This window comes from Heptranchias perlo, chromosome 12 (assembly GCF_035084215.1).
Source record: "Heptranchias perlo isolate sHepPer1 chromosome 12, sHepPer1.hap1, whole genome shotgun sequence".
In the NCBI taxonomy this organism is placed as follows: Eukaryota; Metazoa; Chordata; class Chondrichthyes; order Hexanchiformes; family Hexanchidae; genus Heptranchias; species Heptranchias perlo.
Window position 1 is genome coordinate 17,875,282 of NC_090336.1, and position 21,858 is coordinate 17,897,139.

At 44.8% G+C, this 21,858-nt stretch overlaps 1 protein-coding gene across 1 annotated transcript; it reads right to left on the reverse strand.

Moving 5' to 3' along the window:
• Positions 1–9,211: 9,211 nt before the first annotated feature.
• On the reverse strand, positions 9,212–21,108 carry LOC137327853 (large ribosomal subunit protein P2-like). The gene is made up of 5 exons (XM_067993715.1): positions 20,998–21,108; positions 17,472–17,595; positions 17,337–17,385; positions 10,191–10,277; positions 9,212–9,328 (listed from the first exon to the last, which is right to left on the reverse strand). Exons 2-5 carry the CDS (start codon positions 17,592–17,594, stop codon positions 9,252–9,254), a joined length of 336 nt encoding a protein of 111 aa, XP_067849816.1. The 5' UTR covers position 17,595; positions 20,998–21,108; the 3' UTR covers positions 9,212–9,251.
• Positions 21,109–21,858: the final 750 nt, after the last annotated feature.

Here is a 21,858-nt window from a genome sequence, read left to right on the forward strand (position 1 = left end):
ACTCCTCAGTGCTTAAATCAGATCCTGATATGAGGGACTTTGGCAAAGAGTTGCACCTGCTGTGAGACTGACTCCCCATTCAGGCTGCTGAATGACAGGTCAGTGTAGCTTGGAGCCCTCCTTCTTCTTTTTTTTGCCAGAAATGGACTTCAGTTTGGTCCTGAATATTGCATATGGGCTGAAGGAAGCCTGTGAAGACTTTTTGTTCCAGAGACTTGAGCACATAATCTAGGCCGATAGGTCAGCGCAGTACAGAGGGTCTTTTAGATAAGGTGTTAAACTGGGGCCTGTTCTGCCCACTCAGGTGGGTATAAAGGATCCCATGGCACTATTTAAAGAAGATCAGGGGAGTTCTCCTGGTGTTCTGACCAATAGTTATCTCTCAACCAATATCACCAAAAACAGATAATCTGGTCATTATCTTGTCAAAGAGAGACAAAAAGGACCAGATGATTCAATGCTTTTTGTCACCGTAGTTTCAAAGAACAGCTTCCAGTGCTTCAAAATGTATGGCAACAATGGACCAAAGAACCACCTTAAAGGCCAATGAGATCACGACATTTCTCATTAGTTTTTGATCCCACTTGGATCCCCGTTCTTGTGGATCACAATTGTACCCAGGGATGTCAAGGGTATGCCTGTCTCAAACAGAATCCTATTCATCAGCCTCAGATGGCCAGCTCTAAGACAAGTCACTGGTTCTCGGCACTGACTTCTAAGACCACTAAAGTCCCCCCACCCACATCTGGAACAACTCTCATGAATTTGGCAATAATATTGTCCATGTCCGTGACCCTACCATTAGCTAGATGGCCCAATGTAGATTCCACTCCCTCCTAGAAAACTAGTTCGTTAAGGCCTTTTACTTGGGAAGGACTCTCTACCATTTTTCCTAACCTCCATGCAGATTGGTCCTTCCTCCAACTCAGTATAACGCTCTCCCTAGACACCAAGGATGTCCAAACAGATTTGTTGAGGTAAAATGGATTATCAGTGCTATAACTCAGAGGAAACCTTTTGACCATGATTGACAATAAATTTTAACTAATTTTGTGTAATTCTTTGTAGATAAACACCAACACACCGATTTCTCTTCATATCTCTAGTGAACTTTTTAATCTCACAACATGCTACATCATAAATAACCTTGACAGCAATTCTCAACTGTTTCAAAGAGGCTTCAAGTATTACTTTAGCGGCTGTCAGCTTTCAATTAACAGCTTTCCTTCACTTCCCACTTAACTTAAGAAGACCTTGCGTAGTGCATCAGTGAATGACAGGATGTAGTGTCAGTTTGTTTATGACTTCATCCATTGATGCATGGAAGTCATTGGACACCATTGAGCACACCTTTTGGCAGTCACACAGATCTGGTCCCGGATTTCATGATCAGCAATATCCTTCTTGTGGCTGAGCACCTTGGCATAATCACATGCAACGTAGAGGCTATCAGACAATTTAACTTGGCAGCCATCCCTTGTTGCGAGGCTATGTCTCGCCCAAGACAGCAATAGAGCCATTCTCTTAACAAAGAAAATAATCAGCCAAAGTTCCCAGGTTTTCTAGAGGTTGGAACAGAACACAATTGGAATTCAAACGACTTGACAAGCTACTTACAACTGCATGATTGATTGCTGCGCTGCTCTGAACCCCACGCGGAAATTATAAAATTGGTGAACCTCGGAAAGAAGAGGGCACTATAACAAGAGTGATTTGCACCACTTTTGAAGGTCTAGCCTCCCAATACCTCACCATTGTGGTTACTCTTCACATGTGATCATAGACAGTGAGTGTCAACAGGCTATTTTAACCATGGATGGAATGAAATCATCCTACCAAACCTGGGCCTGCCCTCCTTTCCAGCCCTGTTGTAGGAATTGGATAGCATTTAGGAGTAGGAGCCTTGCCTGTTTCTTTTGCCCTCCTGAGCCAAAGGGTGCTAAGGCCTATTACCATACTTCTACTCCCATCTTGACTGAGATGAATTTGTCACCTTCTATCATTTGTTCTCTCCCTAACACACTGGCGATAATTTTTCTCAACCCCTTCTTCCCTGCCTTACCATAAGTTGGACAATGCACTGCTACACTGTACCTGACTAGGGTGCAGATAAGCCTGGAAGACATTCATCCAGATTCAGCCCAGTTGCTTGCCCTGACTTTTATCCGAGCATGAAAGTGCCTTTGGGAATGGACGGCTGCCCCAGGTTCGGAGAGGAAACTTGTATGTTGCTGTAGGCCTAATTCCCACCAGCTTCAGTGTCTTCTGGCTGCTAACAAAAACAGCAGCCAGCTGGCCCCCAGACTCTCTGCTGCTCCTTGTGGGTTGATCACAATGCCTTATTTACCTTTCTGACAGCCCCTTTTTGGATCCTTTAATCTAGGGGGCTTGGCTACAGCCACTAAGGTAGCTTGGTAATCAAGCTTGGGTGAGCTACTAGAGGATGCACAGAGCCCATGGAATTGTCTCCATGCAAGGAGTCAACACCTTCAGGAGAGGAGGGAAGGGAAGGAAAGGAATTTTTTATTTTGCAGCCATAAAGAATATGGCTGATTTGCAGTGTTGTTGCCTTTGGTTAAACCCAACCCACTCTTGATGGGAGGCATCTCAGTAGATTTTCAATAATGACTATGGTTATGATACTTGACTAGTAACCCAGACGTAATGAGTTCCTAACATGGCAAGCTGTGAAATTGAGATCAATAAATTTAAATTGTGGGCTGGCACCAGAAAAAAATGACCATGAAAGCTGCCAGATTGTTGTAATAACCCAGCTGGTTTACTAAAGCATTTTGAGGAGGAACTTTACATCACCACCTAGTCGGGCCTACATGTGACTCCAGTCCCACACTATATTGTTGACTGATAACGTCCTCAGGGCAACTAGAGATGAGCATTAAATGTAAAATGTCAGTGTTGCCCATGGAATAAAAATACACAGACTCATCATGGATAGATAAAAGTGAAGCATCTTGTCTGTGGTTGGTAAAAACCTATTAGGCAATCTGTCTGGAACTCTTCTCTGTGAAGTGTAAGTAGGTAACAACCCATTTGTGCACATAAAACACAGATAATTTGAGGTTGAAAAAAGACTTGCATTTACATAGTAACCTTCACAACCTCAGGACATCCCAAAGTGCTTTACAGCCAATTAAGTACTTATGAAGTGTAGTCACTGTTGCAATATAGGAAATGTGGCAGCCAAATTGCATAAAGGAAGTTCCCAACAAACAGCAACGTGATAATGACCAGATAATTTTTTTAGTGTTGTTGGTTGAGGGATAAATATTGATCAGGACATCGGGGAGAAATCCCCTGCTCGTCTTTGAATTAGTGCCGTGGGATCTTTTACATTCACCTGACAGGTCAGATGGGGCCTAGGTTTAACATCTTGTTCGAAAGACAACACCTCTGACAGTGCAGCACTCCCTCAATACTGCACTGGAGTGTCAGCCTAGATTTTGTGCTGAAATCTGATGGTAACAAGAAACATTCTGGGTGGATGAATTAAAATGGAGTTAACTTTATTAGAGGTCAAACTTCACATGATTTAAATCCCCAATTAAAAATTCTTTTCGTATGTGTGATTTGATTAAAAAAAGTTACCGTACCAACTTGGCTCATTTGGTATATGGAATGCTACTGGTGCAGAATTCCTACCACTTTTGCCTACTTGATTTCCAAATTCATTGTGTGAGCGCTTTGATAGGGTGCTAAACACATACAAATATTTCTACTTTATTCACTGACACCTCCTCGTTGGTATTGCTGCGTTCATAATTTGAAAGAGAGGAATCAAACAATTCCCTTGAACTAGTAAGATGTGTGAGACAGCGGTCTGTAGTAACTCACCGTACAATTAAGCTGGGCACAGAATGGTAAGATGTAGGCTTGTACCCATGATAGGGAGCTACAAATTTAACTTTTGCCGAGTCTAAAACTGGACAGGATAGAGAAGGGTCAGTAGGTGGAATCATGGCTTGAATCCTGAGGGTTGCTTTATTGCTGATTAAAAAATTCATTGAAAAATGTAAAGACTTCAATAATTAATGCCCACACATCACAAGACTTTTGGAGTTCAGTTTACATTTTAGAAATTTCCACCCACTCAAAAGGCAGACTGATAGCAAATCTATTGGCCACATGGTATCAACCTTATTTATTAGAAGAAGTCAAAGCCAGGGAGTGAGTCATTCCAGGCTGGCTTCTTGAGTTGTTGATGTTCAAGAACCGCATAGGCCTGGGAACAGGTCGCCTCACTGCCTTCCTAGCCAAAGAAAGACATTTTCACATACAAGTCTGCAGGGGTCCACACGGTCTGCCAATCTGGGGCCAGGTACACACACTATCCTAAAAATTTAGTCCATATTTTTCTGTAGTTATGGACTTACAAGCAGTGTTGCTCACTGAGTTGGAGGTTACACTGTTGCAAGTTAAATTATCACAAGGGGCCATACCGAGTTAATATAGGGCACAAAACCATTGCAAAGATTTGGGAACAAAAGTTTGAGAGATGTGCTCAGAGAACTTGTTTTTGATTGCTTCCTGGGAAATTTGAGCTAATCATTTTTTTTGTGTAATACTAGGTACAAGAGTTTATGTATTAATCTCCCATGGCATTGGTCACAGAAAAAATAAAAATGTACAGAAATGTTTCCCTCACCCATTGCAAGTGGACAAATAGATTTAAGAAATTCATATACCAGTTAAATAAATAATTCAGTGTAACTTGTAGTTGTATGAATAACCCTCTGAATATAGTTAATTAGATGGTTTTCCTGTCAAAGTTACCTTAGATAGAGTTCAACATTCTATTCTTTACATTTGTACAAAATAAAAGTACCTTCAAAGTCCTAACAATGGCTTCCTGGCTTTCACTGTCATCAATGCTCCGAACTTTACCAGGGTAGGTGGGCTGGGCTTAGATACATCAGGGGTAATTTTAAACATTTTCTTGTAATTTTTATAATGTATGTCTATTTAATGTTAGAAGTCTTGAATTTAGTACTTGCTGCAGATTAATGAGAAAGTAATACGGTAACTGAAACAACTTTCAAACAACATTTCAAGTAATTTTATTGGCTCTCTTATTGGTAGATGTTTAATACATGCTAGTTTTCAATCCCACTTCTGTTATGTTCTATACCTCTTCTGTTGTGATCTGCTGGCATTTCATGAAAACAATATTTGAGCCAATCAGGTGCAATAGTGACACTTTCAGGTGCAATCGTCACCCCCTAGACTTTTTTAATGGATAAATGTCATCTTCCTATGTCTTGCATTGTACCCTCCCCCTTAGAGAAGCTTTCCAGTTTCTGTCTGGCAGTAGGTACTGGCAATGTGGGATAGGTATGCCAGCTGAGATGGTCATTGTGCTTTCCCTGTTCTATACCTTTGTTTAATGCTGTTATATCTTTCAGTTCTACGGCTTTGTACCCAAAACATTAACTGACTTGCATTTTCTTGACAGATGTTGCCTGACCAGTTTCTAGCATTTTGCGTGTTTGATTTTAAGCATCTGTAGTATTTTTCCCCCACCCCCACACCTGAGTTAATGGGCCAGACAGGGACAACTCTGATTGTCCCTCTTCCCCTTTGGGGTAGAAACTGACTTTCACTCAAAACCTATCATTTACTATTCTCTAGATCAGTACATTGAGCTTCTCTGCATTGGTTTGGCCCAGCATTATCCCTTCCTTTAAGCAACACAGCCAGAATGGTACCCTTTTTCTTTTAATTCGTTCATGGGATGTGGGCGTCACTGGCGAGGCCAGCATTTATTGCCCATCCCTAATTGCCCTTGAGAAGGTGGTGATGAGCCGCCTTCTTGAACCGCTGCAGTCCGTGTGGTGAAGGTTCCCCCACAGTGCTGTTAGGAAGGGAGTTCCAGGATTTTGAACCAGCGACAACGAAAGAACGGCGATATATTTCCAAGTCGGGATGGTGTGTGACTTGGAGGGGAACGTGCAGGTGGTGTTGTTCCCATGTACCTGCTGCTCTTGTCCTCCTTGCTGGTAGAGGTCGCAGGTTTAGGGGGGTGCTATCGAAGAAGCCATGGCAAGTTGCTGCAGTACATCCTGTGGATGGTACACACTGCAGCCACTGTGCACCGGTGGCGAAGGGAGTGAACGTTTAGGGTGGTGAATGGGGTACTAATCAAGCGGGCTGCTTTGTCCTGGATGTTGTCGAGCTTCACTCATCCAGGCAAGTAGAGTATTCCATCACACTCCTGACTTATGCCTTGTAGATGGTGGTAAGGCTTTGTGAAGTCAGGAGGTGAGTCACTCGTCGCAGAATACCCAGCCTCTGACCTGCTCTTGTGGCTACAGTATTTATATGGCTGGTCCAGTTAAGTTTCTGATAAATGGTGACCCCCAGGATGTTGATGGTGGGGGATTCGGCAATGGTAATGTCATTGAATGTCAAGGGGAGGTGGCTAGACTCTCTCTTGTTGGAGATGGTCATTGCCTGGCACTTTTCTGGCATGAATGTTACTTGCCACTTATGAGCCCAAACCTGGATGTTGTCCAGGTCTTGCTGCATTATCTGAGGGGTTGCGAATGGAACTGAACACTGTGCAATCATCAGTGAACATCCCCATTTCTGACCTTATGATGGAGGGAAGGTCATTGATGAAGCAGTTGAAGATGGTTGGGCCTAGGACACTGACCTGAGGAACTCCTGCAGCAATGCCCAGGGGCTGAGATGATTGGCCTCCAACAACCACTACCATCTTCATTTGTGCTAGGTATGACTCCAGCCACTGGAGAGTTTCCCCCCCCCCCCCCCCCGATTCCCATTGACTTCAAATGCTGCCTTGATATCAAGGGCAGTCACTCTCACCTCACCTCTGGAATTCAGCTCTTTTGTCCATGTTTGGACCAAGGCTGTAATGAGGTCTGGAGCAGAGGTTAGAAATTCACTTCAGAGGTCTGCCTCACAAATTATATATTTACAAAAATACTGCATATTCAATATTGCTTTGTAACACTTAATGCACAATACTTTGTAATTCACAAGGCAGATCCCTGAAATGACCTCAAGAGCACATATAATGGTGAACTGAGTCTTCAGGGTACGCAACAAGTAGAGACAGCAACAATTCAATTCATACACATGTGCTCACCTCCGAGCACCTGCTTACCAAGTAATACAAAGATGTGTTGGACCAGATTAACAGCCCATTTGTTGGAAGTTTCTTCACATGCATATCCACTAAGTTTATATATTTATTATAATTTATAGTTCATAATAGATCTGGTGACAAATAGCATTAAACTTGGTACTATTGGAATCTAATTTTTAGTTTCCAATTAGGTAAATGCACCATGTCATGTTGTATGGAGTCATACAGACCATGAAGTTCCTAGATTCAATCTCTGCCAGTGAAGACTATGGCAACATTAGTCGAGCTCAGTATCCCCAGGCTTGGAGGGTGGGGGGGGGGGGAAGAAAGGGAAATATTAGCCAAGGTCCACATTTCTAACCACAGTCAGTTTCTGCTGGAAAATGCATTAGTGTGGACATCAAGCATTACTGGACTGAGCTGTGTCTCCTCAATCGCAGTGGTTGAAAAGCCTGCTGACACTCAAATGTTTTGGCTTGCATGAAGGTTAATTAAGTGTAGCAATGGAAGTGTACCTCAAAATGAGTGACCATCTATAGGAGAGGCAAGAGAAAAACAACTGCAGACTAATCCAGTGGAAGAGCAGACAAATTGACTAATCTGGTTGCCTGTTGCATTGACTTGTCAACATAGGATATTTTGTTTGTCTAAGTGTGCCTGTGGTAACATTGTAAAATTTGGTATATTAGACATTAAGTTGATAAAATTACTCAGGTTGCAAGATGATATCTTCATTAGCCTCAATATGCAAAGAACTTGTTGAAAGAACTCAACAGAACATGAACACAAGCAGTATCATGCTGCACTGTGGTATAACTAGAGTCAAATAGGTGGTTGATGCTCATACATGAATAGCCTATTAAGTGAGCTATTGGATGGTGCATATGGAACCATACCCCAGCAAGGAATCAACATCTCCAGGAGAGGAGGCAGAGGGAGAAAAATCAATCCAAAACACTTTACCCAATTACAAACCAGTCACGTCCATGATCCCAATTGTTACAAAAACTTTGGTTCAAGCAGAATTTTGTTCTCTACAAATAAGTATGGTGCCATCTTGTGACCAGTACATGTATAGCAGCTCTCCTTAAAGAAGCCCAGTTACAAATCAGTTGAATACTAATGGAATCTGAATTGTATTTTACTACTCCTAGTCATGCATCCTCACATCTATCTCATGGATAAGTTGTCAAAGAGACCAAGCACTTCAAACAGGTAGTCACCTTCCCTCAGCTCTCTGTAAACCCAGTAAGTGACATTAAGACAGGCCTAGCAGCAGGTTACCTTGTCCCTTCAACCACTGCTGAATGGCCAAAGACCAAGGAACAAAATGAACTTAGCTTCACATGAAACAAAATCCCACAATTGACATTAGCCAGTTCCAACCACAACATTCAGTAATTCCTTCTGTGCCTATAGATAGAAACAGCATTCAGTCATTGAACTGTCCAATGAGCTATGACAAGTGAGACTTTCACCCCTCACCCTCCAGCTTTAGCTGTGTGACCCATAAACTTGGCCCAATGTATATACACAACAAATAAAAACTGCACAAGATTCAGATACCAGTCAGTGGTTTGAGTTTATGTAACCTAAATCTCCCAAAACATTGCAGGCATGTCACATTCAGTCTACATGTAACACGAGAGATAGAAATAGAGTACAACCGGAATACGGAAAGCCTGAGTGCAGGAATATGCTACCATTCCACAAGGCTGCAGCTGAGTGTCGAAAAGTATTCAGCAATAAACTCACCTATACTGAAAACAACAGGTTCTTAATGTGAATTCAAGTGTCTAGACAAGTTGAATCTTTACAGAAGACTATAGTGGATCAGGAACACTAATTTTGTCCCTCCTTAGTCCAGATGTGTGGCCCAACTTCTACCCCAGCTGTAATCACCCAACACAGATCCAACCTGGGACCTGCTGGTTCCATGGCACTGTACCAAAAGGTGCATTTGCCCCAATGAGCTGTTGAAGGTGCTATGTGCCACAGTTTTAAATATAAATGTAACAGCCAGTATCAACTATTTGGCACCCATGTATCCCCATAAACCAATGTACAAATACAAGGAACATTCCATTAGAACACAGAATAGTTTATTTTAAAGATAGTTTTACATTTAGTCAAAGAGACCAAAGCCCATGTCATCATCTGATTCTTCAGACTCTTCTTTCTTCTCCTCTTTCTTTTCTTCAGCTGATTTTAAAAAAAGGATTTAGACAGTTAAAAACAAAGATCTTCAATCCCCCAAAATCATATGACTGCATAAAACAGGCAAAATAAACATTAAAAAATTCTATGGTCTCAAGAGAACTGAACATTGAAACTGAGCCAGCAAAAAGTGACCAATTTTAAGTTAGCAGAGCTGACCAGCAGTGGACATGCTACAGTTGGTCTTGGTTATCACTGATGCCAATAGTGGTCTGGAGCCTCACCTGAGTGGCCATTCTTCAATGCCACCAATTCCATACCAGTAACACTGGGTTTGTGACAGACATTTTTTGAATGAAACAATTAAGCCCAATGCTTTACAATACACTGCACCATGAAAGTGGTCATATTGGCCGAATGTTGTAAGCTCCTGGCAGCCAGTCAGCCCCAAAAGACGCACATGCTGGTATTTTGGGATGATCAGTGGATCGTGGAATTTGGCCCATAATGACCTGTAAGCCCATAGCAATTATTCCCCACCAGCCATGTAAAAATATACCAGTATTAAGTATTGCAACATTAAAGTGTTAACTTCAAGTGCCCCCACTACAGTCCTTTTTTCATTTAAGAACCAAAAAACAAGGCAATACAACCCAACCACCACCCCCCCCGCCAAAACCAAATACCACATATTTACAAAGTTCGTCCAAATCAATAATGCTTGGTGTGCACTTCTTTATAACATTTCCCCACAGCAATGTGTATAGCGCTTCTTGTCAGGCTTATATCTCTGTAGCTGCAAGTTAACCATGCATCAAATTTCAGACCATGTTTACATTTTTACCCTCTCTCAATAGACAGGTTAAAGTTAGAATAACCTAAATAACACGAGAAATCGATCACTTACCAGCAGCTGGTGCAGCAGGAGCAGCTCCAGCAGTAGCACCAGCAACTACAGCACCTCCAGCTGGGACACTTGCAAGCTTGGCGTTGCCTAAAGAAGAGACAATTAGTTAACAATACATCAATACTTGCACGACTTTAACCATAACCCCCAGATTCCAAAGGTAACTATTTCAAGAGAGGAGCCGAGCAGAGCGGAGGGAGCGTCCGATAAAAGGCGGGATTTCAGAGCGCTGAGAACAGCTGAGAGGAGCGGAGCGGAGGGAGCGTCCGATAAAAGGCGGGATTTCAGAGCGCTGAGAGGAGCGGAGCGGAGGGAGCGTCCGATAAAAGGCGGGATTTCAGAGCGCTGAGAGGAGACGAGCGGAGGGAGCGTCCGATAAAAGGCGGGATTTCAGAGCGCTGAGAGGAGACGAGCGGAGGGAGCGTCCGATAAAAGGCGGGATTTCAGAGCGCTGAGAGGAGACGAGCGGAGGGAGCGTCCGATAAAAGGCGGGATTTCAGAGCGCTGAGAACAGCTGAGCCGAGCGAGCGTCCGATAAAAGGCGGGATTTCAGAGCGCTGAGAACAGCTGAGAGGAGCCGAGCCGAGGGAGCGTCCGATAAAAGGCGGGATTTCAGAGCGCTGAGAACAGCTGAGAGGAGGGAGCGTCCGATAAAACGCGGGATTTCAGAGCGCTGAGAGGAGCTGAGCCGAGCGGAGCTGCGACCGAGTTCAAAGTGACGTCAGGAATCAGATCGGGACGCGACACAGGGGAGGCACCTGATTGGTGAGTAGGTTCAGGTGAGTATTTCTCCTTATCTACAGTAACTGAAGTAAAAGGAAAGGGAAGGTCTGCAGGTCTTATAGGAAGTAGCGTTTATTTTTTAGTGAATCAAAGTCCCTAGTGTAGTTAACATTCTCTAAATTGAGAACAATTTAAAGGAGTAAACTCCTTAAAGGGAGTGGTAAGTAGTTTTTCTTTCCTTTTTTTTTCTCTTGACATTGTAGTTGTTCTTAAGCTAATTTAAGGGTTAAGTCATGGCAGGAGATCCCAGGGCCGTGTCATGTTCCTCTTGTGGGATGTGGGAATTCAGGGCTCCTTCCTGTATCCCTGATTCCTTCACCTGCGGGAAGTGTGTCCAGCTGCAGCTATTGTTTGACCGCTTGACGGCTCTGGAGCTGCGGATGGACTCACTTTGGAGCATCCGCGATGCTGAGAAAGTCGTGGATAGCACGTTCAGTGAGTTGGTCACACCGCAGATAAAAATTACTGAGGGAGATAGTGAATGGGTGACCAACAGACAGAGGAAGAGTAGGAAGGCAGTGCAGGGCTCCCCTGCGGTCATCTCCCTCCAAAACAGGTATACCGTTTTGGATACTGTTGGGGGAGATGGCTCACCAGGGGAAGGTGGCAGTGGCCAGGTTCATGGCACCGTGGCTGGCTCTGCTGCACAGGAGGGCAGGAAAAAGAGTGGCAGAGCTATAGTGATAGGGGACTCGATTGTAAGGGGAATAGACAGGCGTTTCTGCGGACGCAACCGAGACTCCAGGATGGTATGTTGCCTCCCTGGTGCAAGGGTCAAGGATGTCTCGGAGCGGCTGCAGGACATTCTGGAGGGGGAGGGTGAACAGCCAGTTGTCGTGGTGCATATAGGCACCAACGATATAGGTAAAAAACAGGATGAGGTCCTACAAGCTGAATTTAGGGAGTTAGGAGTTAAACTAAAGAGTAGGACCTCAAAGGTAGTAATCTCAGGATTGCTACCAGTGCCACGGGTTAGTCAGAGTAGGAATGACAGGATAGCTAAGATGAATACGTGGCTTGAGAGATGGTGCAAGAGGGAGGGATTCAAATTCCTGGGCCATTGGAACTGGTTCTGGGGGAGGTGGGACCAGTACAAATTGGACGGTCTACATCTGGGCAGGACTGGAACCAATGTCCTAGGGGGAGTGTTTGCCAGTGCTGTTGGGGAGGGTTTAAACTAATGTGGCAGGGGGATGGGAACCGATGCAGGAAGTCAGTGGGAAATAAAGTGGTGACAGAAACAAAAGGCAGTAAGGGAGAGTGTACAGAACATGACCGGACAGATGGTCTGAGAAAGCAGGGCAAAGACCAAGGGAAGTCTAGATTAAACTGCATTTATTTCAATGCAAGAAGTCTGATGGGCAAGGCAGATGAACTCAGGGCATGGATGGGTACATCGGACTGGGATGTTATAGCTATTACTGAAACATGGCTAAGGGAGGGGCAGGACTGGCAGCTCAATGTTCCAGGGTACAGATGCTATAGGAAAGATAGAGCAGGAGGTAAGAGAGGAGGGGGAGTTGCGTTCTTGATTAGGGAGAACATCACGGCAGTAGTGAGAGGGGATATATCCGAGGGTTCGCCCACTGAAAAAAAGGTGAGAGGGGAGAGATACAAAAGGGTCCAGAGGGGCAATTTTTTCACTCAAAGGGTGGTGAGTGTCTGGAACGAGCTGCCAGAGGCAGTAGTAGAGGCGGGTACAATTTTGTCTTTTAAAAAGCATTTGGACAGTTACATGGGTAAGATGGGTATAGAGGGATATGGGCCAAGTGCAGGCAATTGGGACTAGCTTAGTGGTATAAACTGGGCGACATGGACATGTTGGGCCGAAGGGCCTGTTTCCATGTTGTAACTTCTATGATTCTATGAACTGCGCAAAGATAACGTGGGGCACAAACTTGCTCCCACAATCTGCCACATAGTGAGAAAGCCAAGCGTTTGAACACAAAAAAGGGGCAGGGGAACCGGGGGGTGGTGGGGGGATGGAAATCAGAAATGAAAACCCATCGATCATTTCTCAACTTTGTTTATCTCTCCAGATGTTGCCTGACAGGCTGAGTGTTTCCAGCATTTTCTGTTTTAATAATCTGCCCCAGGATGCTTCCATACCTCAGAGCAGCAAGAACAGGGAGTAGGTCACATAGCTGACCTACAGTAGAAGAGGAACCTACAAACCTTTGGTGACATGACAGGTAACCAACTTGTTTTCCACCTACATGGATCCGGGTTCTGCGCAGTGTCATCTCATTAAAAGCCTTTTACACAGAACAGCAAATATTACACAGAGTTGAAGAAATTCATCCAGAGATAAGGATGAGATTTCAACCCCAAAATGTCTATTTTAGCAAATTTGGACAACACTCCCTTGAGCCCTATATCCAAATCGTTGATGTACATAGCAAACAAAAGTGGTCCCAGAACAGAACCTCATGGGACACCGCTATCCATTTCCAAACAGAGAAACTGCCTGTAACCACCACCCTCTCGTCTCATCCCTCCTAACCAGTTTTTAATCCAGTTTGCTGCTCTTCTCAATTCCATACCACTTAATCTTCTCCAATCATCTCCTTTTTGTACCTAATCAAGTTTTCCACATACACTGCATTTCCCATATATATGTCACCGCCTCCAAATTGTCTAAAAAGGTTAAGCATGATCATCCTTTTGGAAATCTGTGTTGGCTGCTTCGAATATTTCCTCAATTAGTTATTTAACAGCTTTAGCCTTAAAAATTCCAAATTTTCCCAACCGCCGCTATTAAGCTAACTGGTCTATAACCGTTCAAGTTAGTTCATTCTCTCTCAAAATGGGTATTACAATGACTGCTCTCCAATCCTCCAGAATACACCCACTCAATAGAAACATGACAAGATTTCTAGGGCCCCTGCTAGTTCTTCAATTTTCCTAAACATCTTTGGATGTATCCCATCAGGTCCTGACATTCTCCCCCTTTTGTTATAATGTGTCTCATCTCAACCAATTTTCAGGATTTCCCCTCTTTCCCAATATCCTAATCTTTTGTAAAGAACTTAAGCATCATGGTAAATTTCCATTTACTCACTATCATCTCCCAAGGGCCTCACCTCACATTTCACAATTATACAATGCCAACACATTGTAAATTCAGAAGAGCACTCGCCCGAATGTTAAAAACAAGCGAACATTATTTAAGCCGTGGCACAGTGGTAGCTCTCTTGCCTCCAAGTCAGAAAGGTTCAAGTCCCAGCCCAGGATTTGAACACAATCATCTTAGGTTGACAGTTCAGTACGGTCAGAGGTGCTGTCTTTCTGATTGCATATTTAACCGAGGTCCTGTCTGCCCCCTCAGGTGGGCGTAAAAGATCCCATGGCACTATTTAAAGAGTTCTTCCAGTCGCTTGGCCAACATTTATGTCTCAATCAACACGACCTAAAACAGATCTGGTCACTATCTCACTGCAGTTTGTTGGATCTTGCTGTGCACAAATTGGCTGCTGCATTTCCTACATTACAACAATGACTGCACTTCAAAAGTACTCTATTGACTGTAAAGTACTTTGAGAAACCCTGTCATAACAGATGTTAAGCACAAGTAATAATTAAATTAATGACAAGCAATAGTGGGCACTAGTGACATTTAGGGAAAGAACAAACTAGTGTCTTAAATGTGGAGCTGCACACTCAAATGGTATGGTTAGCAAAGGCAATAGATGTACCAATCAACATGGAACCCAAGGAAGCAAAACTATACAAAACAAAATATTGGTAGCCAGGCTACGACACCTATAGGGGATTCAGCAACATACTTAGCCTTTCTGATGTTACCCAAAACATAATCCATTACTTTCATGTAAAACTCAACCAACTGTTTATTTTATAGATAAACAAACTTGCATTCATATAGCACCTTTCACAGCCTTGAGATGCCCCAAAGTACTTCACAGCCAATGAAATATCTTAGAAGTGCTGTCATGGTTGTAACGTAGGGAACACAGTAAGTTCCCATAAACCAGATAATCTGTTTTAGTAATGTTGAATGAGGAATAAATATTGGCAAGGATACCAGGAGAACTCCCTATTCTTCTTTGAAGGGATCTTTGACATCCATCCGAGGGGGCAGATGAGGCCTTGGTTTAACATTCTCATCCGAAAAGACAGGACCTCCGATAGCGCAGCACTCCCTCAGTACTGCACCGGAGTTTCAGCCCAGATTATGTGCTCAAGCCTGGGGCTTGAACCACGACCTGATTCAGAGTCAAGAGTGCTACCACTAAGCCTGACATTTCATATTTCCACCTGCATAAATATCTAATGCTACCCAACTCTCACCAGAAGTTTAACTGGAAGGATCCAACCCCCATCTTTAACTCCGATCAAAACATATGCCCTTTGGACCTCACAAAGGGGAAGGAACATTCCCAGCACCAACCAAGTTCCCAATCTCAGACCACCACTTTGGGAGATTGGTTCTTGGCCATAGGGTGCATGTAGCATGAGAAGGAAAAAGAAAAACATTTCCCATTTCCTTCGTATTTCCCTGTAAGAAAATGGGACCTTGGAGGGAGTGCAGCGTAGGTTTATAGAATGATACCCGGACTTCAAGGAATAAGTTAAGAGGAGAGATTACACAAACTGGGGTTGTATTCTCTGGAGTTTAGAAGATTAAGGGTGATCTGATCGAAGTTTAAGATATTAAGGGGAACGGAAGGGGTGGATAGAGAGAAACTATTTTTGCTGGTTGGGGATTCTAGGAGTAGGGGGCACAGTCTAAAAATTAGAGCCAGACCTTTCAGGAGCGAGATTAGAAAACGTTTCTACACACAAAGGATGGTAGAAGTTTGGAACTCTCTTCCGCAAACGGCAATTGATACTAGCTCAATTGCTAAATTTAAATGAGATAGATAGCTTTTTGGCAACCAAAGGTATTAAGGGATATGGGCCAAAGGCAGGTATATGGAGCTAGATCACAGATCAGCCATGATCTTATCAAATGGCAGAGCAGGCACGGGGAGCTGAATGGCCTACTCCTGTTCCTATGTTCCTAACTCAACAGTGACCATTCTAATTAACACCAGTTACAGAACAGGGGCTTAAGAATAAGTTATTCCCTCCCTGAGAACGGTGCACCACCTCAAATTCCAGACACTACTGCACCATAAATTTAAAGAAAGATGTGCATTTATATAGTGCCTTTCACCACCTCAGGATGTCCCAAATTGCTTTACAGCAAGTTACGTACTTTTGAAGTGTTGTAATGTAGGAAATGCAGCAGCCAATTTGCACATAGCAAGATCCCACAATCAGCAACATGGTAATGACCAGATAATCTGTTTTAGTAATGTTGGTTGAGGGATAAATATTGGCCAGGACACTGGGAAGAACTCCCCTGCTCTTCTTCGAAATACTGCCAAGGGATCTTTTATGTCTCATCCAAAAGTGCCACCTAGATTTTGTGCTCAAGACGCTGGAGTGAGACTTGGAACCCACAACTGTCTGACCCAGAGGTGAGAGTGCTACCACTGAGCCATGGCTGACACCTAAGTAGGTTTACAAAAATCTCGAGTACTAAATACACCCCACCACTTGTCACTCATTTCCTCCACGAACCACCTCCCAGCCCCAAGCTTTCTGACAATGTCAACCTGACCCAACTCAAAGCCTATTATGATAACCAAGGGTTTTAATCTAGGGATTAATTCCATCCCTGCTCCTCCATTCATCACACCAGCTCTAGTTTACCTCCTCCACCACAGCTCAAACCAAGTGAATTCTTCCAAAACCACTTCACCTTCCTACCTCCTTCTTTACCTTAGGGGTATGTTGCAGGCTCTCTATCATGTCTTCAGTCCTCAACTCTGCCCAGCATTTTCTTCCACAAATTTCTGGGTTTTACCTGTGCTGTTCTGACACCAGATAAGTTGCAGATGCCCTGTTCTGGCACTGCACTTGCTTTAAGCAGCCCGATTGAGAGAATTGTTGGCAGCAGCCCTGATAGCCGTGCTTTGGATGAGGGATGTTACAGAATAAGGCCGGGGGGAGGGGGAGATGGGGAAAGAGAGGGAGTGTCTATCTATCTTCTAAAGTGCTGAGATGTTTTCTGCTTGTAAAATGTTCTAAATCTAAGTTGTTACTGTAACCTCAATCACAAGTGACAAAAAAGACAATAAATAGGGCCTCTGGTTTATAGAGACAATAATTTTGTAATTACATCCACAATTTTTACTAGTGGCATAGGGATTACATTTCACAGTTTCTGTCCTTTTTTCCGTCTCAGCAATGATGCATGCAGATATTCACTTAGCAAAAATGCCAGACCCACCCCCCCACACTACTGAATCAATTTTGAAACTGATAAGGAAACACATTTTAAACGAGACCACTTACCAGCAGTGATGACATCATCCACATTCTTGCCTTTCAGCTCACTGATTACCTAGAATTCAAATAAAATGCATTAAATCAGGAGAAACTGTGAAGCCATTCAACCTCAGTGCTCGAGTATGTATAAAAGCACAATACCTTATTCAGTCGCTCATCATCAGCTTCAATACCAACACTGTCAAGAATCTTCTTGATGTCCTTTGAAGATGGGGCTTCATTGCCACCCAATACAGCAAGGAGGTAAGCTGCGACGTAACGCATTCTAAAAGGGGAGGAAGAACTGAAGTTTAGTTGAACCATGCACACATATAACTCTAAATTCTAGTCTGTTATGATTCCTATTCTACTTATTCTTCTGTAGAAAGCTGGAAATCTTACTGCACTTTAGTTTTCACTTTCTTCTGTTTTTTTTTAAATAAAGCTTTGCATCATCTAATCACTGCTTCAATTTTTTTCCCTCAGATCAATTATTTCCCATCTCCTGAAGGCACTGGGGCACAGTTCCAAGAAAACCCGTTGTCCTCCGGTACTTTGCACAAGTGCCCATCATTTGTGTGCAAGAATCGACAGGCAGATTTTTAGGTTTTATGGAAAGGAGCAGTCAGCAAAGGTGTAGAGATGTGAACCGTTTGGCTATAGGTGGCATCACAATGGGTCCACACACACTTCCAGATCTGCTAATAGTGATTATGAGCTAGAACAGAGGACAGTTGTTGCCTGGCAGCACGTTAAACTAAAATTCTGACAGTTTTCAACATTAACAAAACAGCTTTTGATTTGTTTATAGTGGCCATGATGTGGAGATGCCGGTGATGGACTGGGGTGGACAAATGTAAGGAGACACAACACCAGGTTATAGTCCAACAGCTTTATTTGAAATCACAAGCTTTCAGAGCTTTGCTCCTTTGTCAGGTGAAGTGAAGACGAAGAACACAGTCTGCAAAGGGATATCGACAGGTTAAATGAGTGGGCAAGAAGGTGGCAGATGGGAGTATAATGTGGGGAAATGTGAGGTTATTCACTTTGGTAGGAAGAATAGAAAAACAATATTTTTTAAATGAGAAACTATTAAATGTTGGTGTTGAGGGATTTGGGTGTCCTTGTACACAAAACAGTTAACTCGCATATACAGCAAGCAATTAGGAAGGCCTTTATTGCAAGGGGGTTGGAGTACAAGAGTAAGGAAGTCTTGCTGCAATTGTACAGGGCTTTGGTGAGAACATACCTGGAGTACTGCGTACAGTTTTGGTCTCCTTACCTAAGGGAGGATATACCTGCCTTAGAGGTGGTGCAACAACGGTCTACTAGATTGATTCCTGGGATGTGAGGGTTGACCTGTGATGAGAGATTGAGTAGAATGGACCTATGCTATCTGGAGTTTAGAAGAATGAAACATAAAATTCATGAGGGCTTGACAGAGTAGATGCTGAGAGGCTAGAACTAGGAGGCATAGTCTCAGGATAAGGGGTCAGCCATTTAGGACTGATGAGAAATTTCTTCAGAGGGTTGTGAATCTTTGGAATTCTCTACCCCAGAGGGCTGCGGATGTTCGGTCATTGAGTATATTCAAGACTGAGATCGATTTAGCTCAATTGCTAAATTTAAATGTGAGATAGCTTTTTGGCAACCAACGGTATTAAGGGATATGGGCCAAAGGCAGGTATATGGAGCTAGATCACAGGTTAGCCATGATCTTATCAAATGGTGAATGTAAGGAATCTTACAACACCAGGTTATAGTCCAACTGTTTTATTTGAAAATCACAAGTTTTCAGAGGCTTTCTCCTTCGTCAGGTGAGCGAGTGTGGGATTCCATGGAAGGTTACCGCATTTATAGTCAAAGAACAATACCTGGTGATTACAGATAATCTTTCCAACTGCCTGTTGTCAAGGCAATCAAAGTGTTCAGACAGAGTGATGTTACCTACAGGACCACCAAATACACAAACGACCAGAACACAAGACAGACAGAGAGACAGAGAAACATCTGAAAGGAAGAGAAAGACAGAGAATGACCCGTTGTGTTAAAAACAGATAACTTTTTTTCGCTGGTGGGGTTACATGTAGCGTGACATGAACCCAAGATCCCGGTTGAGGCCGTCCTCATGGGTGCTCAAATGGTGGAGCAGGTTCGAGGGGCTGAATGGCCTACTCCTGTTCCTGATAGATTTTTGGACTCTCGGGATATGTGGATCGGGCAGGAAAGTGGAGTTGAGCCACGATCTTATTGAATGGCAGAGCAGGCTTGAGGGGCTGTATGGCCTACTCCTGCTCCTATTTCTTATGTTCTTAGGTGGATTTGATTTACTTATTTAAAAAAAATCATCATACTAAACTGTGAAAAGTTAAGACAAACAAAACTAGAGTTCCAACCTAGGAGACACGTCAGAAACCATTATGGGGATAAAAGGGAGAGACTGCCTCGAGAGTGGGTGGAAAGTAAAAGATCTGTTAAAAGTTGGGGTGGGAAAGAGGCAGAAGTAAAAACTGTCTGCTAATCCTAACAAATATGATTTTGTACATGTCCATATATAAACATACCTCCCACAGCACTGCTTCCTGGCGGTGTGCATCAAAAATATGATTTGTATTGGGAAAGATTTATTCCTTACCCTCCCCACCACCCCCCCCCCCCTCCCCTCCAACACAAACTTTCAGAATCAGGTTCCCAAACCACCTCTACCATCACACGTTTAATAATATAACACGCCGTGTATATTAAGCTCCTTGAAAAAAAAAATGACTGTCCCGCCTCACGACGTTAGAAAGCCCCCCCAATACCTTCAGTTTAAAAAGAAAACCGCAAACTTCGACTTCAAAACCGCTTTAAAGTCGCAACCGAATCAAAATATAAAACAACTGAAGGCAATTTATAGAGTGGAGGTTTTTTTTTTTGGGGGGGGGGGGGGGGGGGAGAAACGACACCTCCCGTATTAAAGAGTCCCGAGGGGGGGGGGGGGGGGGGCAGCGCCTCACCGCAGGCCTGGGAGGAGAGGCCGAGCTGGCGGCCCCCGCTCACACGCGGCCTGCGACGGGATCGGAGCCGCCGCCCGGCTCCCCTTCCCTCCATCACCGGACCCGCTCCGATACACGTGTAACCCGCGCGGGGGAGGGGAGATGGAGGGAAGGCTCTCCCGGCTAATGGCGTCTTCACTCTCTCCTCATAAACCAGCGGAAAGAAACCGGCACCCGGGGGCCCAACACCGGCCGTAATCGTGTCCGGCGATGGTCTCCTAACCTCCCCCCCACCCCCCTCCTCCCGAGTGCTTGGGCCCTTCTCCCTCCCTCCCAGCCCAGCCCAGCCCGGGTAGGCCTCAGGCCTCTCCCTCCCGTCAAACTTTATTCATGTTGAAATTACCTGGGGAGCGGGGTGGGGGTGAGGGTGATGACCGGGCCGGGCCGGGAGCTCCTGGTGAGCAGAGTCCGGGCGGCCGCGGGGCCTCGCACTTTCACTCGGGGCGGCGCTCGAGCTCCCTCACACACACACACAGCCTGGCCCAGGTAGGCCTCAGGCCTCTCCCTCCCGTCAAACTTTATTCATGGTGAAATAACCTGGGGAGGGGGGGGGGGGAGGGGGGGGTGAGTGCGGGGTGATGACCGGGTCCGGGTCCCGGGTCGGGAGCTCCCGGTGAGCAGGGGCGCCCCCCCCGGGCGGCCGCACTTACTTGAATCAGACGAGGCGCTCGAGCTCCCTCCCTCACTCACTCCGTCACTCGCGCGCTCGGGCGGCGAAAGAAAGAGCCTCCTCGCGACTCACACTCATAAAGAGCATGCGCCGGGCCAGCCGCCACCCCATTGGACAACTCCCCCCCCCCCCCCGCCCCCGCGCCGGCTCCTCACCAATCCGACAGCCGCATGAGTCAAGACCTTCTTCTCATTGGCTGCAAGTTTTTGAACCGCAGCTGGGTGGCTCTTTCTTTTTAAAAAAAATCAGATCTTTTTTCTATCTTTTTGTTGTTGTTCTCCTCCCCTCTCCTCCCCTCCCCTCCTCTCCTCCCCTCCTCTCCTCCCCTCTCCTCCCCTCCTCCCCTCTCCTCTTCTCCTCTCCTCTCCTCTCCTCCCCTCCTCCCCTCTCCTCCCCTCCTCCCCTCTCCTCCTCCCCCCTCTCCTCTCCTCTCCTCCTCTCTCCTCCTCCCCCCTCTCCTCTCCTCCCCTCCTCCCCTCTCCTCCTCCCCTCCCCTCTCCTCCTCCTCCCCTCTCCCCCTCTCCTCCCCTCTCCTCCTCCTCCCCTCTCCTCCTCCTCTCCTCCCCTCCTCCTCTCCTCCCCTCTCCCGGATTCAGAGGTATACAAGCAAAAGGGCTAATACTTACCCCCACCCCCTCCCTCCATCCTGCTCTCTACCCAGAGCTCTAGCTCTGACCTCCACTCGGCTCTACTCAGCAGTCATGATGTGGAGATGCCGGTGATGGACTGGGGTTGACAATTGTAAACAATTTTGCAACACCAAGTTATAGTCCAGCAATTTTATTTTAAATTCACAAGCTTTCGGAGGCTTCCTCCTTCCTCAGGTAAATGGTATAACTTG